Raw genomic sequence first — 13,737 nt, forward strand, 5'->3', positions numbered from 1 at the left:
AGACAAAAAGTAAAAACTGTGAAATTGCGATTGGAATTTTGGAATTGGAAGTTGCAAATGAAGTCACAATTATGCTTCCTATTTAACATAAATCTGAGAAAAGAAGTCAGAATAATACAATTTAATTTAACAAGTATTTAAGTCAGGATTTGTTCGTTTATATCTCACAATTCACATTTCAGAATTGTGACATAAAAAGTAGCAGTTACCTTTTTATTTATTTTTTTATTGCATTGTGGAAATTGCTTACATAAAAATCTAAGGTAACCATAAAGAATGTATTGTGTGAAAATTATATATCATTTTACCCACAATCAAAAATCTAAACCTAACAATTTTTTTATTAAAGTTTATTAAACAGTTAAAAAGAGTAAAGAGTTTATTTAGCTGCAATTTTATTATTATTTTAATAACAACTTCTACATTTGAGGTAGACGGAAATGACAGATATCAGAAAATCAAATATTTGTAACTAACATTTTACCTAATAATAAAGGAAATTTTCTTTCTCGGTTATATTGTAAATGATTCATTGGTGGACACTTGTCTTTGTAATCCTTCCAACAACCACAGCACTTACCACAGCACTTTTCACAATCCAAACGATTCCCAATCAAATCAAGTCTTGCCCCTATATTTTTTCTCACTGAATGTCTGACTATTATCAGAATTATCAAATAAAATCTATCACATTAGAGCAATGGGTGATGAATGTTTGCTGCAGCGCCCCCGGTGGCAACACTGAGAATGCAACGCCCGTTTAAAACGGCTTTCTGACACATACTTACACAGTAGTTCGCTTCAGGCCTTACACTCCAACGCGCACACATGTACAATAAAGTGAGATGTGGTAACACAGAAGACTATCAGCTTTTCATAAGCAAATTCAATAACCTCCTCTCTCATTTTCCAGCTACAGAGAGTCTGATGAAAGCAATAACAGCTTTTAGCAGCTCATGAGACTTAATGCACAGAGAGATCATCTGGCTATTCATTAGAGAGAGTTTCATTCTGAATTCTGTGTGTGTGTGTGAGCTGCAATCTCATTACACACATCTAATCTAACTATTACATTCAGCTTCCTTCTATGAGAGCTTTTAAATTACATTACACTCATGTACACGGAGAAGCATCTCAGTGAACACATTAAATGCATGTAACACAGACAGCCGAGCAGACGTGGAGCTGGGCGGCTCTAATGCTATCGAAACCTGCAATTCTTTCTCTCCATTCGTTGATTTTTACAATAACAAGCAGATTTCAGCTGTTTTCATTTCATTATATATGAAGGCCACGTTACAGCTGTCTTGGACTGAGATCATTTTATTTTTCACCCAGACCCAGGTTTTCAATCTTAGAAGACTGAAACAACCATAAACCGTTTTTATATTATTTGTGAAAAGCATTTATATAAATGTTCCGCCCGATTAAAAGGGTAATTTTCAACAAAACCAATAATTTTGCACCTATTGAAGTAAAACATTATTTTTAAATGTCATTTTTATGACACAGTGATATTAAACGGGATGTGCTGGATATGGCACTGTGATGGAAATTTCTGAAAATGGCAAAAGATTAAGTCTTGAAAAAACTCTCTTACTCTCAGCAAGGTTGCATTCAAAAATACAGTAAAATATTGACAAATATTTCTTATTTATTAAGGGGTAGTTATTACAATTTCAAATAACTTCCATTTATATATTTTAAAGTCACTTGAATTGTCAGAAGTGAATATTCCAGTTTTTAATGAAGTACTTCCTGCCCGCTAATTAAAAGTTTTCAACTCTTTCAAAACAAAACTTTTGCTGATTCCAAACATTTGATTGGTGTAGTGTATTCCTGTATTTTAAATGTTGGATGCTAAACGAAAAACTACTGACCCAGCCCAGAGATCTGTAAACGTTTTCAACATTTTCAGCATTTTGACCGAGAAAAATATTCTTTCCAAATGTATTTAAACATGATAAAACGTGTAAAGCAAAGAGAACCGTATTCCATTTATTAAATAAATAATCAAATCAGTCAAAATACTTAAAGAAACATGCAAGCAATGAGTGTGTGTAGATCTTTGTGAATGACAGGCACTACCATCTCAAATCCACAAGCTTCCTGTAGAGTTCTGCAGGCACGGTCTCTGTTTGTGCCAGTAATGACGATCTCACACACACACACACACACACACACACACTCGTTCATATAGAGAAAAGATAGACTCTCTACCATTCAAGTCCTCTGTCACTAAAGAACAAGACATTCAACCCCTGCACTGATTGAATCCATCTCTCTCAGCTACTCTGCTTCTCGTTTTTGGGATGTAACTGTTGAGAAACAATGAAAATCTTTTCCATCATCCCTCATGGCTTTTTTTCTTCCCATCATAGCGTGGTTCATTTTTCTCCCTTTCCTTGCACGTCCATCTTTCCCCATTTCTCCCTCCACTCACGCTTTTACGGCTCTGTACCTCAAATCATCATGCAGTGAAAATGATCCACATTTTAGTTTCAATAAATGGCCATTTCTGACTGTTTGCGGGAAGTTTAGAGTTTAGAAAGTTTCAGTACAGTACTTATTCATAGAATGATGAGCTCTCCTCTCTGGCGATGCGCCGAAAGCAATTTTTTGTACTGAAACTGAAATGTATGCTTTAATTTAGCCAAAAATTCAAAGTAAAAACCAAACATGTTTGGTGAAAACAGCATAGGATAAAAGATTAATTTTGGAATTGATATAAGTTTATGTTGCTGTTTCAGATGAATATTTTGCATGTTTGCATCACCGCTTAAATCAAAATTAAAGTAAAGTATGACCCATGGCCCAGAATGAGTTACAAAGACTGCTCTTAAAAAGCAGAAATAATCAATGCCTTTTAAAAAAAACGCACAAATCCGTAAATATGAAAAACCGTGTTTATGTCAGATACATTAGAGCTGTTTCTCCGATCGCAAACATTTGCAACCGAGGTTTATTTTGCGCTGCTAATCCATCAAATGCTTCCCTATCTGTACAAGAAAATGCGTTGAGCAGAAAATCCAGCGTATGTCTTACAAACTTGCTGGAGTTTTTCACTAATTCTCACTAAAGAGGGGATTTGAGCGCTGTTCTCGCGTGCAAACCTGCGTGCCCATGCCCTGCAGTCAGAATGCGGTCTAAAGCCTTTTTAGCACAGCCTCACTTAAACTAAAGATTAGGCTTAAATGCAATTGGGTGTCTCATAAGGGTTTAGAGGCAGCGTTATGAGAAGTGATGCTGAGAGCGCTCGCTGTGTGCGTGCGGATGGGCTGGTATCTTCCGGAGGAAATGAGAGAGATAGATGAGAAGCATATTGTCTCGTTCAGGCAGCAGTTAGTGGGAATTTATTGTTGGCAGAATGTGTGATTGTGGATATGAATGTAGTGTTGATGTTTGTGTTCGCACATACAGAGAGGTCGTCGTGTGCAACAGCGGCCCGCTAGTCTGGCCATTTTGAGATTATCAGACAGCAACTGTGTCGACTGACCAATTACACGAAGTGTTAATTTGTTTCCAGATTCTTCTGACAGCCGATTCTGATCATAGTCCTAAATGATTGTGAATGCATCATAAATATTCTGTATTTCTCTCAGCCCCGCTGCATACTAATAAGGCTTCGGCTGCTCTCAGTGCTTCAGTACTTTTGACTTCTTTGACCTAAAAGGCCTCCTTTGTTGGCCCAGCAAACTAACTGACCTGATAAAAGTCAAACAACTCCACATATACCTACATTCTCCTCCCTCACTTCCAAAAAAATAGGCAGCGCAAGACTAATTAAAGAGTCAAGTGGAAAGAAAAGGAGAGCGAGGGAGAGTGAGTGTGTCATTCTTTAGAAAGACATGCTGTGTTCAGTGTGTTAGAATGGTATACTACTTTTACTGTTCATGCTAATTAAAACATGCAGTGCATTAACTTTACCATCAACAAGGAACTGCGGATCATAACTTCCGTAAGGGTACTAGAACAGCAGAGGGTACCAAAGGGTGGAACTCACTGCAGAACTTTGATCGGTTGACTAAAATCATCTCTTATAAGTGATACAAGGGGATCTCCTTCACTCGTTCCGCTCTGCTGTCCATGAGTTTAAAGGCCTATTAACATCAGAGTGCGCAAACATAACAGCGTATTTTATGTTCGTATATTTTTTAGCAGACAATAGCCGTTTCTCAATATGCCTTCTTGTCTGTTCTTGTGGAAGCGCTGTCGCGCCAAAAATGCTACTTTTCAAATCAGTCACGGTTATTGTTTTTGAGGCGAGAATGAAGTTGGTTAAAACTCAAATCTGCAGTTTATTTCTAAAGATTTGAAAATGTACTATGCCGATTTCAGAGCTCCGGGGCGATCACCGGGCACTCTGTACTTATGTATCCGCTTAGAGCAGCCTCAAGCTTGGCTAGTCCTTCCGACATTCGCTGCTGGCTCTGATGTTTCTGTACAGATTAAAAATGAGATTCAGTTCGTTTTGGGTAACGTTATATTTAACAGGCATTCATGGTCTCATGCAACTATTATTTCTTCTTGGCCATACAGGTTTGGCTAAGCACAAAGTTATGTTTAACTTTATATAATTATTTTGAACTTAGCCGTAGTACAGCGCTGACTTTGTAGCATGCGACCATTTCCTCTTAAGCTTCTTATATATTTAGAATTGCTATTATTTTTCATAAAAAAACTGACAAAAAAAGAGGTCCTTATTATCACTCTTTATTGTTGATCGCATACACCACATATCAAGTAAGGGTACTGACGGCAGTGGAAACACAAGCTGTATGGTGGAGTTTTGCTCCGTACCGTACTGTACTGACCCGTACCGCCCAGTGGAAACAAATCGTAAGTGACTAGCAAGTGTGAAGTCATGCTTCATGGCCTGCAGGCTAAAAAACAGGCGAAACAAAAAAGCCATCAAGACGTCGGGGCCCAACTTTCTGTTTCAACAGGACATAAACTCTGGACAGAAAGCTGCACTCCATTTCATGCAGACCATTTCAGGACACTTAGTATACACTTTTTCTCTTATACATACCCTAACTTCGAAAGGTTTTTTTAACTGTAGTGTACATAGCTGTCACAGGGATGATATCCTTTCAAAAGGCACTAAAATTTACCATTAAGGTACTAATATGTACACTTTAGATACTAATGTTCACCTTTAAGGCACTAAATTGTGATAAACATGGCACTGGAGCATACCTTTGCTCCAGCGGTTTCGATTTTGTACTTGTTTCTTAGAGAGTTTACTTTAAATGTAATTAAAATCTAGTTTACTTGTTACTACGTGCCTCAAACAAAACCCAAAGATCTGAAGCCACTAACCTGACAAAAAATGACAAATCCAGTGACCAGCTCTTCCTCAGAAGAACTCCTTTCATCAACCATAAACTTTGTACACACAACTTCGCTCCCAGAAGTCATTCAGATGAAAGCGCAGTTTTAGGTGCAGCGTGCATCAAGCGGTGAGCAAAGGGACTGTGAGGCTGAAACGTGTTTTAACTAGTGCAACAATATGACGAGCAGAGCATATGGATAGTGGCAGAGCTATATTCACAATTCCAAGCCAAAATGTTTAGTGCAGGCCGGACGTGTGTGTGTGCGTTTCCTCTTATGTAAAGGCAGGAGGTTTTCATCTCGTGTAGATCTCTTTCTCGGAACAGAAAGTTAATGATCAGAGACTTCCCTAGGATCTACGCTGATGAGCTGTTGCTCCATCGTGGAGAGTTTCTCAGAAAAGAATGTGTGTGTCGTGTTGCATCTCTTGAGCCCAAAGCAGGTGCAGGAGTGTGTCTCTCTCTCGCACACAGACACAAACACACACACACACTCATGGCCACAAGCTTGGCACCAAGCAGGCATTAATTTTCTCTCGTTCATCAAGCACAAATCACAGCAAACAATGCCTAATCAATGAGCACGCCTTATTGACAAACGTCTGCAGTGAGACACGAGTGAACAAAGAGCTCAAACAGAACAAACAGGAGGAGAAAAGAGTGAGACAATCATTCACCCAGTGAAATCAGGCACACCTGCGCTCTCCTCGGAGGACAAGCAGCGCCGCGTGTACACATTTGCGAGGCCGTCTCTAATGGGGTGAACGGTGGGAATGATTCTAGAGGTCCACAGGGGACCCATAAATATTCAGGAGGATTCAGTGGATTAATTCAATGCACTTTTTACGTCACAACAAAAGTAACTAATTCATATTCCATGCACTATACGATCACGAGTACTTTTAAAGGAACAGTGAACTACTTCTGTATACACATATATATATATATATATATATATATATATATATATATATATATATATACACATACATAATAGGGTGTAATAGATATTTATTCTAAGAATTCAGCAAAGATTCATTATACTGAGCATTAAGTGATTTCATTCAACTTTCTATTCATTACAGAATCCACAAACACTTTACCTGACTGTCATATAGGTGCCCTGATATCCTCGTCCATGATGACCACAAATCTCATATATCATGACAAAAATAGACGTATGCTGTTTTTCATTTTTGGCCCAGAGGATATGTGTGAGTCACACCATGGAGAGCATCTAACCATACTTTCCTGACAGTGCGCTGTGTGTGTACTCAAACACTGAGCGCCCGTGACGTGGTCTGTCCTGCGTTTGGCTTCGCTGCTCATGATCACATGTGTATTCATCGGCGTGTAAGAGGGAAACGAGAGTCAGACTGAGTCAGAGATGAGTAAGAAACACACACTACTGTGGGGTCGCTCACAGAATAAATGGCACAATCCGTGAATACAGTATTCTTTGGTAGGCCTATTTATAAAGCATTACAGACACAAATCCCTTCGCCCTTCTCCCACCTATCTCCTACCAGTATTGTTCAATATTTAAATTATGCAAAGAACTATGATTAGGCGTTATCTATTGAAAACTTGAAAAGCAGAATTAGTGCATTAATTTTTAGTACAAATGATTTTAAATTTATTAAATATGAATGATCATTTACTGATTTTAATGATGAAAAATTGTATATAACAGTCCCATATTTTGTGCATGGTTTAAGTAAATAAGACTTTGTTGTGATAGGAATGTATTAAATTTTCATATATATTAAAATATCATATATTAAAATATTAACATTTATTTTTAAATTGCTACAATATTTCAGTTTTACTCTATTTTTGATCAAATAAGCACAGCCTTTGGTGAGCATAAAATACATCTTTCATAAACCTTTCATGAACAGTAAGTTTTGTAAATTTAATATGTATTGCTAGAAAATAAAACACATTTTTAAACCAAAATCAATGTTTTAAACTCTGGGCAACCCTAGAAAATTGCAAACTGAACAGAAAACTAATTTTAATAAAGAAAACAAACTAATAAATTAAATAGTATTTACTCTGACCTCCTGAGGCTGAAAATACATAATTCCAAAGGTTAACCACCTTCTTTACGCAGAACTTTTGTTGAAAAAAGAAAACAGAATACATAAGAGTATAAAGCTGTAAAATTAACCCGTTTGAGTTCATACTGACATCTTTTGCTTTGGATTCGTTCAACATAAAGAAATAGTGATAAATTAAGCAACAATCTCAAAATACGATATTACAACAATATTCTTCATGCAAGATATTATATAATTTTTGTTCTAAAAAAAGTGATGGTTTCATGAGAGTCACCTACGTAATAAACATAACACAAACAGAAAACATGCGTTTGAGTGATCTCACACCCCTACAGTCCCTAATCACACGCACGCCCCAGTTCTGCTGTGTAGTGATGCTAAAGCATTAATAATGCAGGGCTGTTTGGAGGAGGTGCTGTTTATTCTGCATCGAGAACGAGAGGAGCGAATGAAAAGCGTGAGCTCTACAGAGAAGTTTAGGTAAAGAATCACTGATCGAGGTGAGAGCGCATGGGCTAAAGGCAAGAAAGCGTCTGAGGAAGAAGCACTGACAGACAACAGCGAGAACAAACAGATTATAGATGAATGATGCTGCTCTGAAAAAGAAAGGAGCATCTGTGGGCAGACGACTCTTTCTTCCTACAACCAGCCAACACGCTCCGTTCCAAAAAGTTATGCTGCCTCCGTCAGGCAAAGCAAGCTGCCCGTGTGAAGCGTTCCCTGTACATATGTCAGTCCTGTGGGTTGTCATTACCTCATCGTGATCTCATCGTAGCCTCCATTTGGCTGCGTACGGACCGTCAGGTGCTTGGAGCGACTAAAGGCATGTGACTGCACTGTAAACACATGCAAGGGGCTCTAGGTTTGGCTGCTTAGGTTTGGGAATAGGCCCCTGATAGATGCCTCAACTGCTTCATTATGTAGGCAAAAAAGGCATATTTTTCTACTGACAAAATACATAGAAACGAAGCAGGCTAAGATGAGAGCAACAGGTCACATACTTCTAGAGGACGGACGGCAATGCAAGCGGGATTTGATGTGAACAACTGATTTAGGATGAAAAAATGTGGCAAACATGAAGAGGGGTTGTAGAGGTCGAGTTAATCAAGTCTGTAAAATCATGTGAAAGTAGTTCAGACAAAACAGATCGGACAGTCAGATGTGCTGCTTCTACTTTGTTTGCTAAAAAATGTAATCTTATCACGCGGGATTTTATCTCGAGTCCCTATGATCTCATTGCAAGCCTCTTACCTTTTGACCACATAAACATTTAACCTTATAACACAGGGTTCTATTTTTTGTATTTAATCTATCTTAGCAATGTAAAACCAGCCCTTCCAGAAATACGAGCATAAACTACTACAAAAATTAATTAAGGCACGCTGAGGTTTAAACCTTTGGGGTCTGTAAAATATTTGAATATTTGTAAAAGATGTCTGTCGTGCTCAACAGATTCTTCAGAAATCATTCTAATATGTATACTGCTCCAGAAACATTTAATATTATCAATTTTGAAAACAGCTTAATGTTTTTTTTGTTAAAACTGTTATTCATTTTTTTCTGAATTCTATGTTCAATAAATACTTCAAAAGAACATAAATCTTTGTTAACGTTATAAATATCTTTCCTGTCACTTTTATCAATGTAACGCATTGATGAGGGTATTATCAAAGGGTAAAATGTAAAGGGAAAAACCTTACTGACCTCATACCTTTGCACAGTAGTGTTCTGTATGTTATGAGATTATAACATGTAGCGTAGGTCAGAAGTCCCGGGCTGTTGTGGAGCAGCAGATAATGGAGTGAAAAGGCAAGGAATCCTATGAATGACAGACTCCAGTTACTCTTTCTGGAGGATTCTGATTCCAGGGCAGTTTCTGACTGACAGACAGCAGTCATATTAATCTCATACCCTTTCTTCCAGTCCACACACAAACTACCAGGAAAAGCTAAGAGGTGGAGAAGCGTTCCTCCTCAAACCAAAGTGCCATTAATGAAAATTGACACGTAATATATACACGTGATTAGGTTTGAGTACCGAAACCCAGTCATTTCGGGACATGAACGACAAACCCAACAAATCTTTGTGGTCTCGTGAGTGTGCATGTTGTTTTCACATTCTGACTTAAAAACACAAACTGCGCTGTAAAGAAAAAGCGGGTTTCAACTTGAAATAACTAAAATTTGTTAGTTTAGTCAACTAAAATATTCCAATTGTCACTTAAATTAAGTAAATTTCAAGTTGACTCAACTAAAAAATTTCAGGCAGCAGGGTAATAAGTTATTTTTACAGTGTGAGAGCATGGGATTCAATTAAAATGCCTAAAGCTAAACTTCCCTTGTATTCACATTTTCAATCTGTTGTCAAACAGAAGAAATCACGATAACCTTTTTACTCCACAATAATACCAGTCAAATGGCCAAATGTATTGCTAAAGGTAGCTTTTTATCACAAAATGAGGCAGAAAATATGTTCCAGGCTACTGTAAAAAAAACAGAAGGATTAGAGAGCTTGAGTAACCGTGATAAAGCGATACATTGTTGTTTTTGCCCTTGTTTTATCATTCAAAACTTTATACTACAGTTAAACCCGACATTATGTGTTTATAGTGCTAATGGCCAATCCGTCCTCTTTGGGAAATTGTTGATTGTTTATTTGTTTTTTTATCAGTCACACTTCTATCATAAAAAATCACAAGACACCCAACCGTATACATGATGCCCACAGCCAGGTCAATGTTGCGCTTACACCAGTCTTACACAGTACACCTCCATCTATACACTCCTGCCTCTCTTCATGACCTTTCCACCAAATCACTTCCTGAACAAATGCCTGCCAGTTTCTCGCTGCCTGAAACTGGTGGGTTTTTTCCTTGACCACAAAAAGACATACACACCTCAAACACATGTAAGAGATGAATGAGAGGAGTTGTGTTGTATAATTGAACACAAGAGCTGGTCTGAGAGAGAGAGAGAAAGCAAGGCCTTGGCTACTAACAGAGAATTCTGATTTTTATACTGAATTATGCTACAGACATCTGTACTTTTGTATGTATCCTCATGACCTTAGTGTGATTTGTGTGATTTGAAAGAAAGCAATGACACTGTAAACAATTCATACACTAAAAATAAAGCATCATTGTTTTAACATTTGAATACAGTTGTGACTGGATTCAGATTGCCGTAAACCTAAAGTTACACAATTATTTCAAGGACACCAAGTCCCATAAAACCCAATATAAAGGTACTTTATAAAGTACCTTTACTTAAGTGCCTTATTAAGGCTGCGAAATAATGTCACAATTTGAAAAATTCTAATAATTTACATAAAAATATATTTTAATATAATATATATTAAATATATATTAAAAATATATATTTTTAATGATATATTTTAATATAATAAAAAACTATTTTGATATATAATAAATTATATATCTATAACTATATATCATTATACAGTCACAATTATATATCATATAACTATTAAGAAAATAAAATTAAAATAGTACTTTTAATTGTCACTTGGGACAGTACCATTGTGTCTCATTTAGCACTAAGAGGGGCAAATAATAAATTAAATTAAACTAAATTAACATCTGATTTAACAACATCTTTCCACCTTTTCAGGAACAGCTCTGCTCAAGGCAGCCTGTTTTGGTGTATGTCACTTTAAAGGCTAATGAGCTCTACTCTCTGACAGACTGTTAACTCTAGCTGCATTCGTCGTGGAACCAGCAAACTATAGAGCGCAAATTATTTGTGCAGGCATAAATGCATTTAAGTAGATCGGGGCACATTCCCTTCTTCCTCGGCTCAGGAAGGTGGATTTTCATCATTATAGTGTGGTTGTGTACACAATATTAATACAATATTATTTGATGTTATTTACTAAACCCAGATATAACCCACACCGTCAAAAAACACAAACATTGTTTGCATTGGTTCTCTTGTGTTTTTTTGGTCACATTATGCCCCTTTAAACTTTTTCAAAAATCTAGTGCACATTTGCTTTTGAAGGAGGCGGCGGGTTCACAACAGCAGCTGTGATGCCATCCGCTGAATCTTTGCTTCTCTATGGCGTGGATCTTCTATGTCAGGCTTGATGAGGCGGCGTAAAATCCAGCGCTCTGAAGAAGAAAGATGCAGAGAAATTGGCATTCGGTGCTGCTTTATAGAAGCCAGAGAGCCAACTGCTCTTCACACACTCGAGCGCTGCGCTATTTCCCAACAGCATCTGTGCACCCCACACTTTGAGAACCAGTGCCTTTAAGCACTATCATCATTACCCTTTAAGACGCTCATTTGCATCCTTTAAGGGTAAGCTAAGGCGCCTGTAGTGTAGCTTTGAGGATACTGCCCTGTAAAAGCTGGTTGCACCCCTAAAGTTGGCATTTCACTATTTTTCTCTGACAGTGCAGAATAGTATGAAACGCCTGTAGTCTTTTTGGATAGTCTTTGATGGTATTTTCTTCCCCCCTGCCCAGATTCTCATGCATTAGTCAAAGCATGCCAGCTGTTCCTCTACGCAAACTCTTTGTCATGTCACGCCTGCAGACACGACACATCACCTTCTGTCCATTCACACTGCACACATTAACCCACACTTCTTTGTGTGTTTGCATCACCATTCACAGCTGACCTATATCCAGGCGTAAACCAGGTGAAAATTTGCTCTGAGCTGCTTTGGTGTAATAAAATTCAACTTCGGGGCGGATCTCCATTCGTCCGATCCCGGGAGAATCCTTCTGCTGGACACATACCACGCCACGGGCCGCTAAAACTAAAATAAAACTGCAGTCACCATCAAGGGCAAACATGCTGACCCACAGGTTAATAGAATTTTAGCAGAGTGACAAACACACACACACACACACACACACATCAAAAAACTACACAGTGAATAAGCAGAAGCAGAGAACTGTAGAGAAACACAGTGCAGATGGGAAGAGGAAGATGAAAAGAGTGACAAAGCAGAGGAGAGAGAGAGACAGTGCATGACAGGCCATGAGAAAAAAAGCAAGCGAGAGAGATAGTCTGATGAGATAGTAATGAAATCATTCAGCTGCATGGAGAAACATAGACCAGATTCAGCGAGAAGAAAGAGTGAGAGGAGGGACATTAGCACATTTGAGCAGGATAAGAGAGAGATAAGGGACAGAGGGCAAATCTTCTGAGAGGGGAACATAGAAACATTTCAGCCAGAATATTCAGGTCATATTTCATCCCAAAATTAAAAGAAAAATATGATTTGCTAAAAGAAACATGAACATGAAAGCGCAGTTGACAATCATAAAAAACTGCCCAATTATTTTATGGCAGAATAACTTATTTTTAAGTTAGCGAAAAAGGAAAGTTGTTTGATATTTTTTAATATAACATGCACAGATTATTTATGCACAATAAGAAACATTTTATTATAAACAAGGCCGTTGCTGAAGTTGATTTTTTCTTCATTTTTAGTAGATTTCTTCCAAAGAAAATAATAAATAAATATCATGTATTTACTATTTTTATGTTAATAGAGATAAATGACCTTGCGGTTGGATTACTGTCCAAGTAAGTACAAATTAATACCAATAGCCATTAGAGAATAACTGGAACTACATACAAACAAACAAAAAAATAATAATTATCAATAAAAGTTAAGCATCAGATTTTTGGACAAATAAAGCGTCATAATTATGCAATTACTGTCACAATGAAAAAAAGTCTGTAAACAAAGTACGCCAGAATATCACCAACAAGTATAAAAAACTGCTGCAGGTCCTACTTAATATTTACTTTTTAAAAAAATAATATATATGAATACATTTTATTTTACATTAAAATATAATTAGAATATACCATTCTACATGTAAAAAACATACTAACTGTTCTATGTATAAAAAAAAAAAAGTTTAACAATTTAAAAATAAAATAAAATAAAATGAAATAAAATAATCAACCTACACGACCTGGACATGGTGACCTGGTTTGTGAATTAATCCTGTAAAAGTAATAAAGTCACGATCACAGAGTTAACAGCTCCCATAGCAGAGACATAAAGTGGGAAGAGGAGTGCGTGAAGAATCTCGCTCCTCTCTATGAGCTTTGCACGCCCTTAATTAACTGAGCCAGCATTCTCTCGCACATCAAAGGCGTTTCTTACTCCGCTCCCAGCAAGAGGCCTTCACAACAAATTAACAGCCTTTCGCATGACTAAAAAGTAATAAAGACTAAAGGTCAGTCAACATTGTCTTACAGTGATTGAGGTAGGAAACGTATGGCGTGACATTAATTTTAAAAAGTCAGGTGACGGCGGCATAATACGTGATGAGATATGAAGATAAAAGGCGAGGT

The 13,737-nt window shown here is 37.3% G+C and overlaps 1 protein-coding gene across 1 annotated transcript in view; it reads right to left on the reverse strand.

Moving 5' to 3' along the window:
* LOC122356833 (MAM domain-containing glycosylphosphatidylinositol anchor protein 1) overlaps positions 1-6,498 on the reverse strand; it is a 152,917-nt gene extending 146,419 nt beyond the window's left edge. The window contains exons 1-2 of the mRNA XM_043255906.1: positions 6,437-6,498; positions 6,030-6,112 (exon numbers count right to left, since the gene is read on the reverse strand). Coding sequence (XP_043111841.1) covers positions 6,030-6,112; positions 6,437-6,498 — 145 coding nt within the window. The remainder of the gene's footprint in view (positions 1-6,029; positions 6,113-6,436) is intronic.
* Between the last annotated feature and the right edge of the window lie 7,239 nt (positions 6,499-13,737).

This window comes from Puntigrus tetrazona, chromosome 13 (genome assembly GCF_018831695.1).
Source record: "Puntigrus tetrazona isolate hp1 chromosome 13, ASM1883169v1, whole genome shotgun sequence".
Lineage (NCBI taxonomy): Eukaryota > Metazoa > Chordata > Actinopteri > Cypriniformes > Cyprinidae > Puntigrus > Puntigrus tetrazona.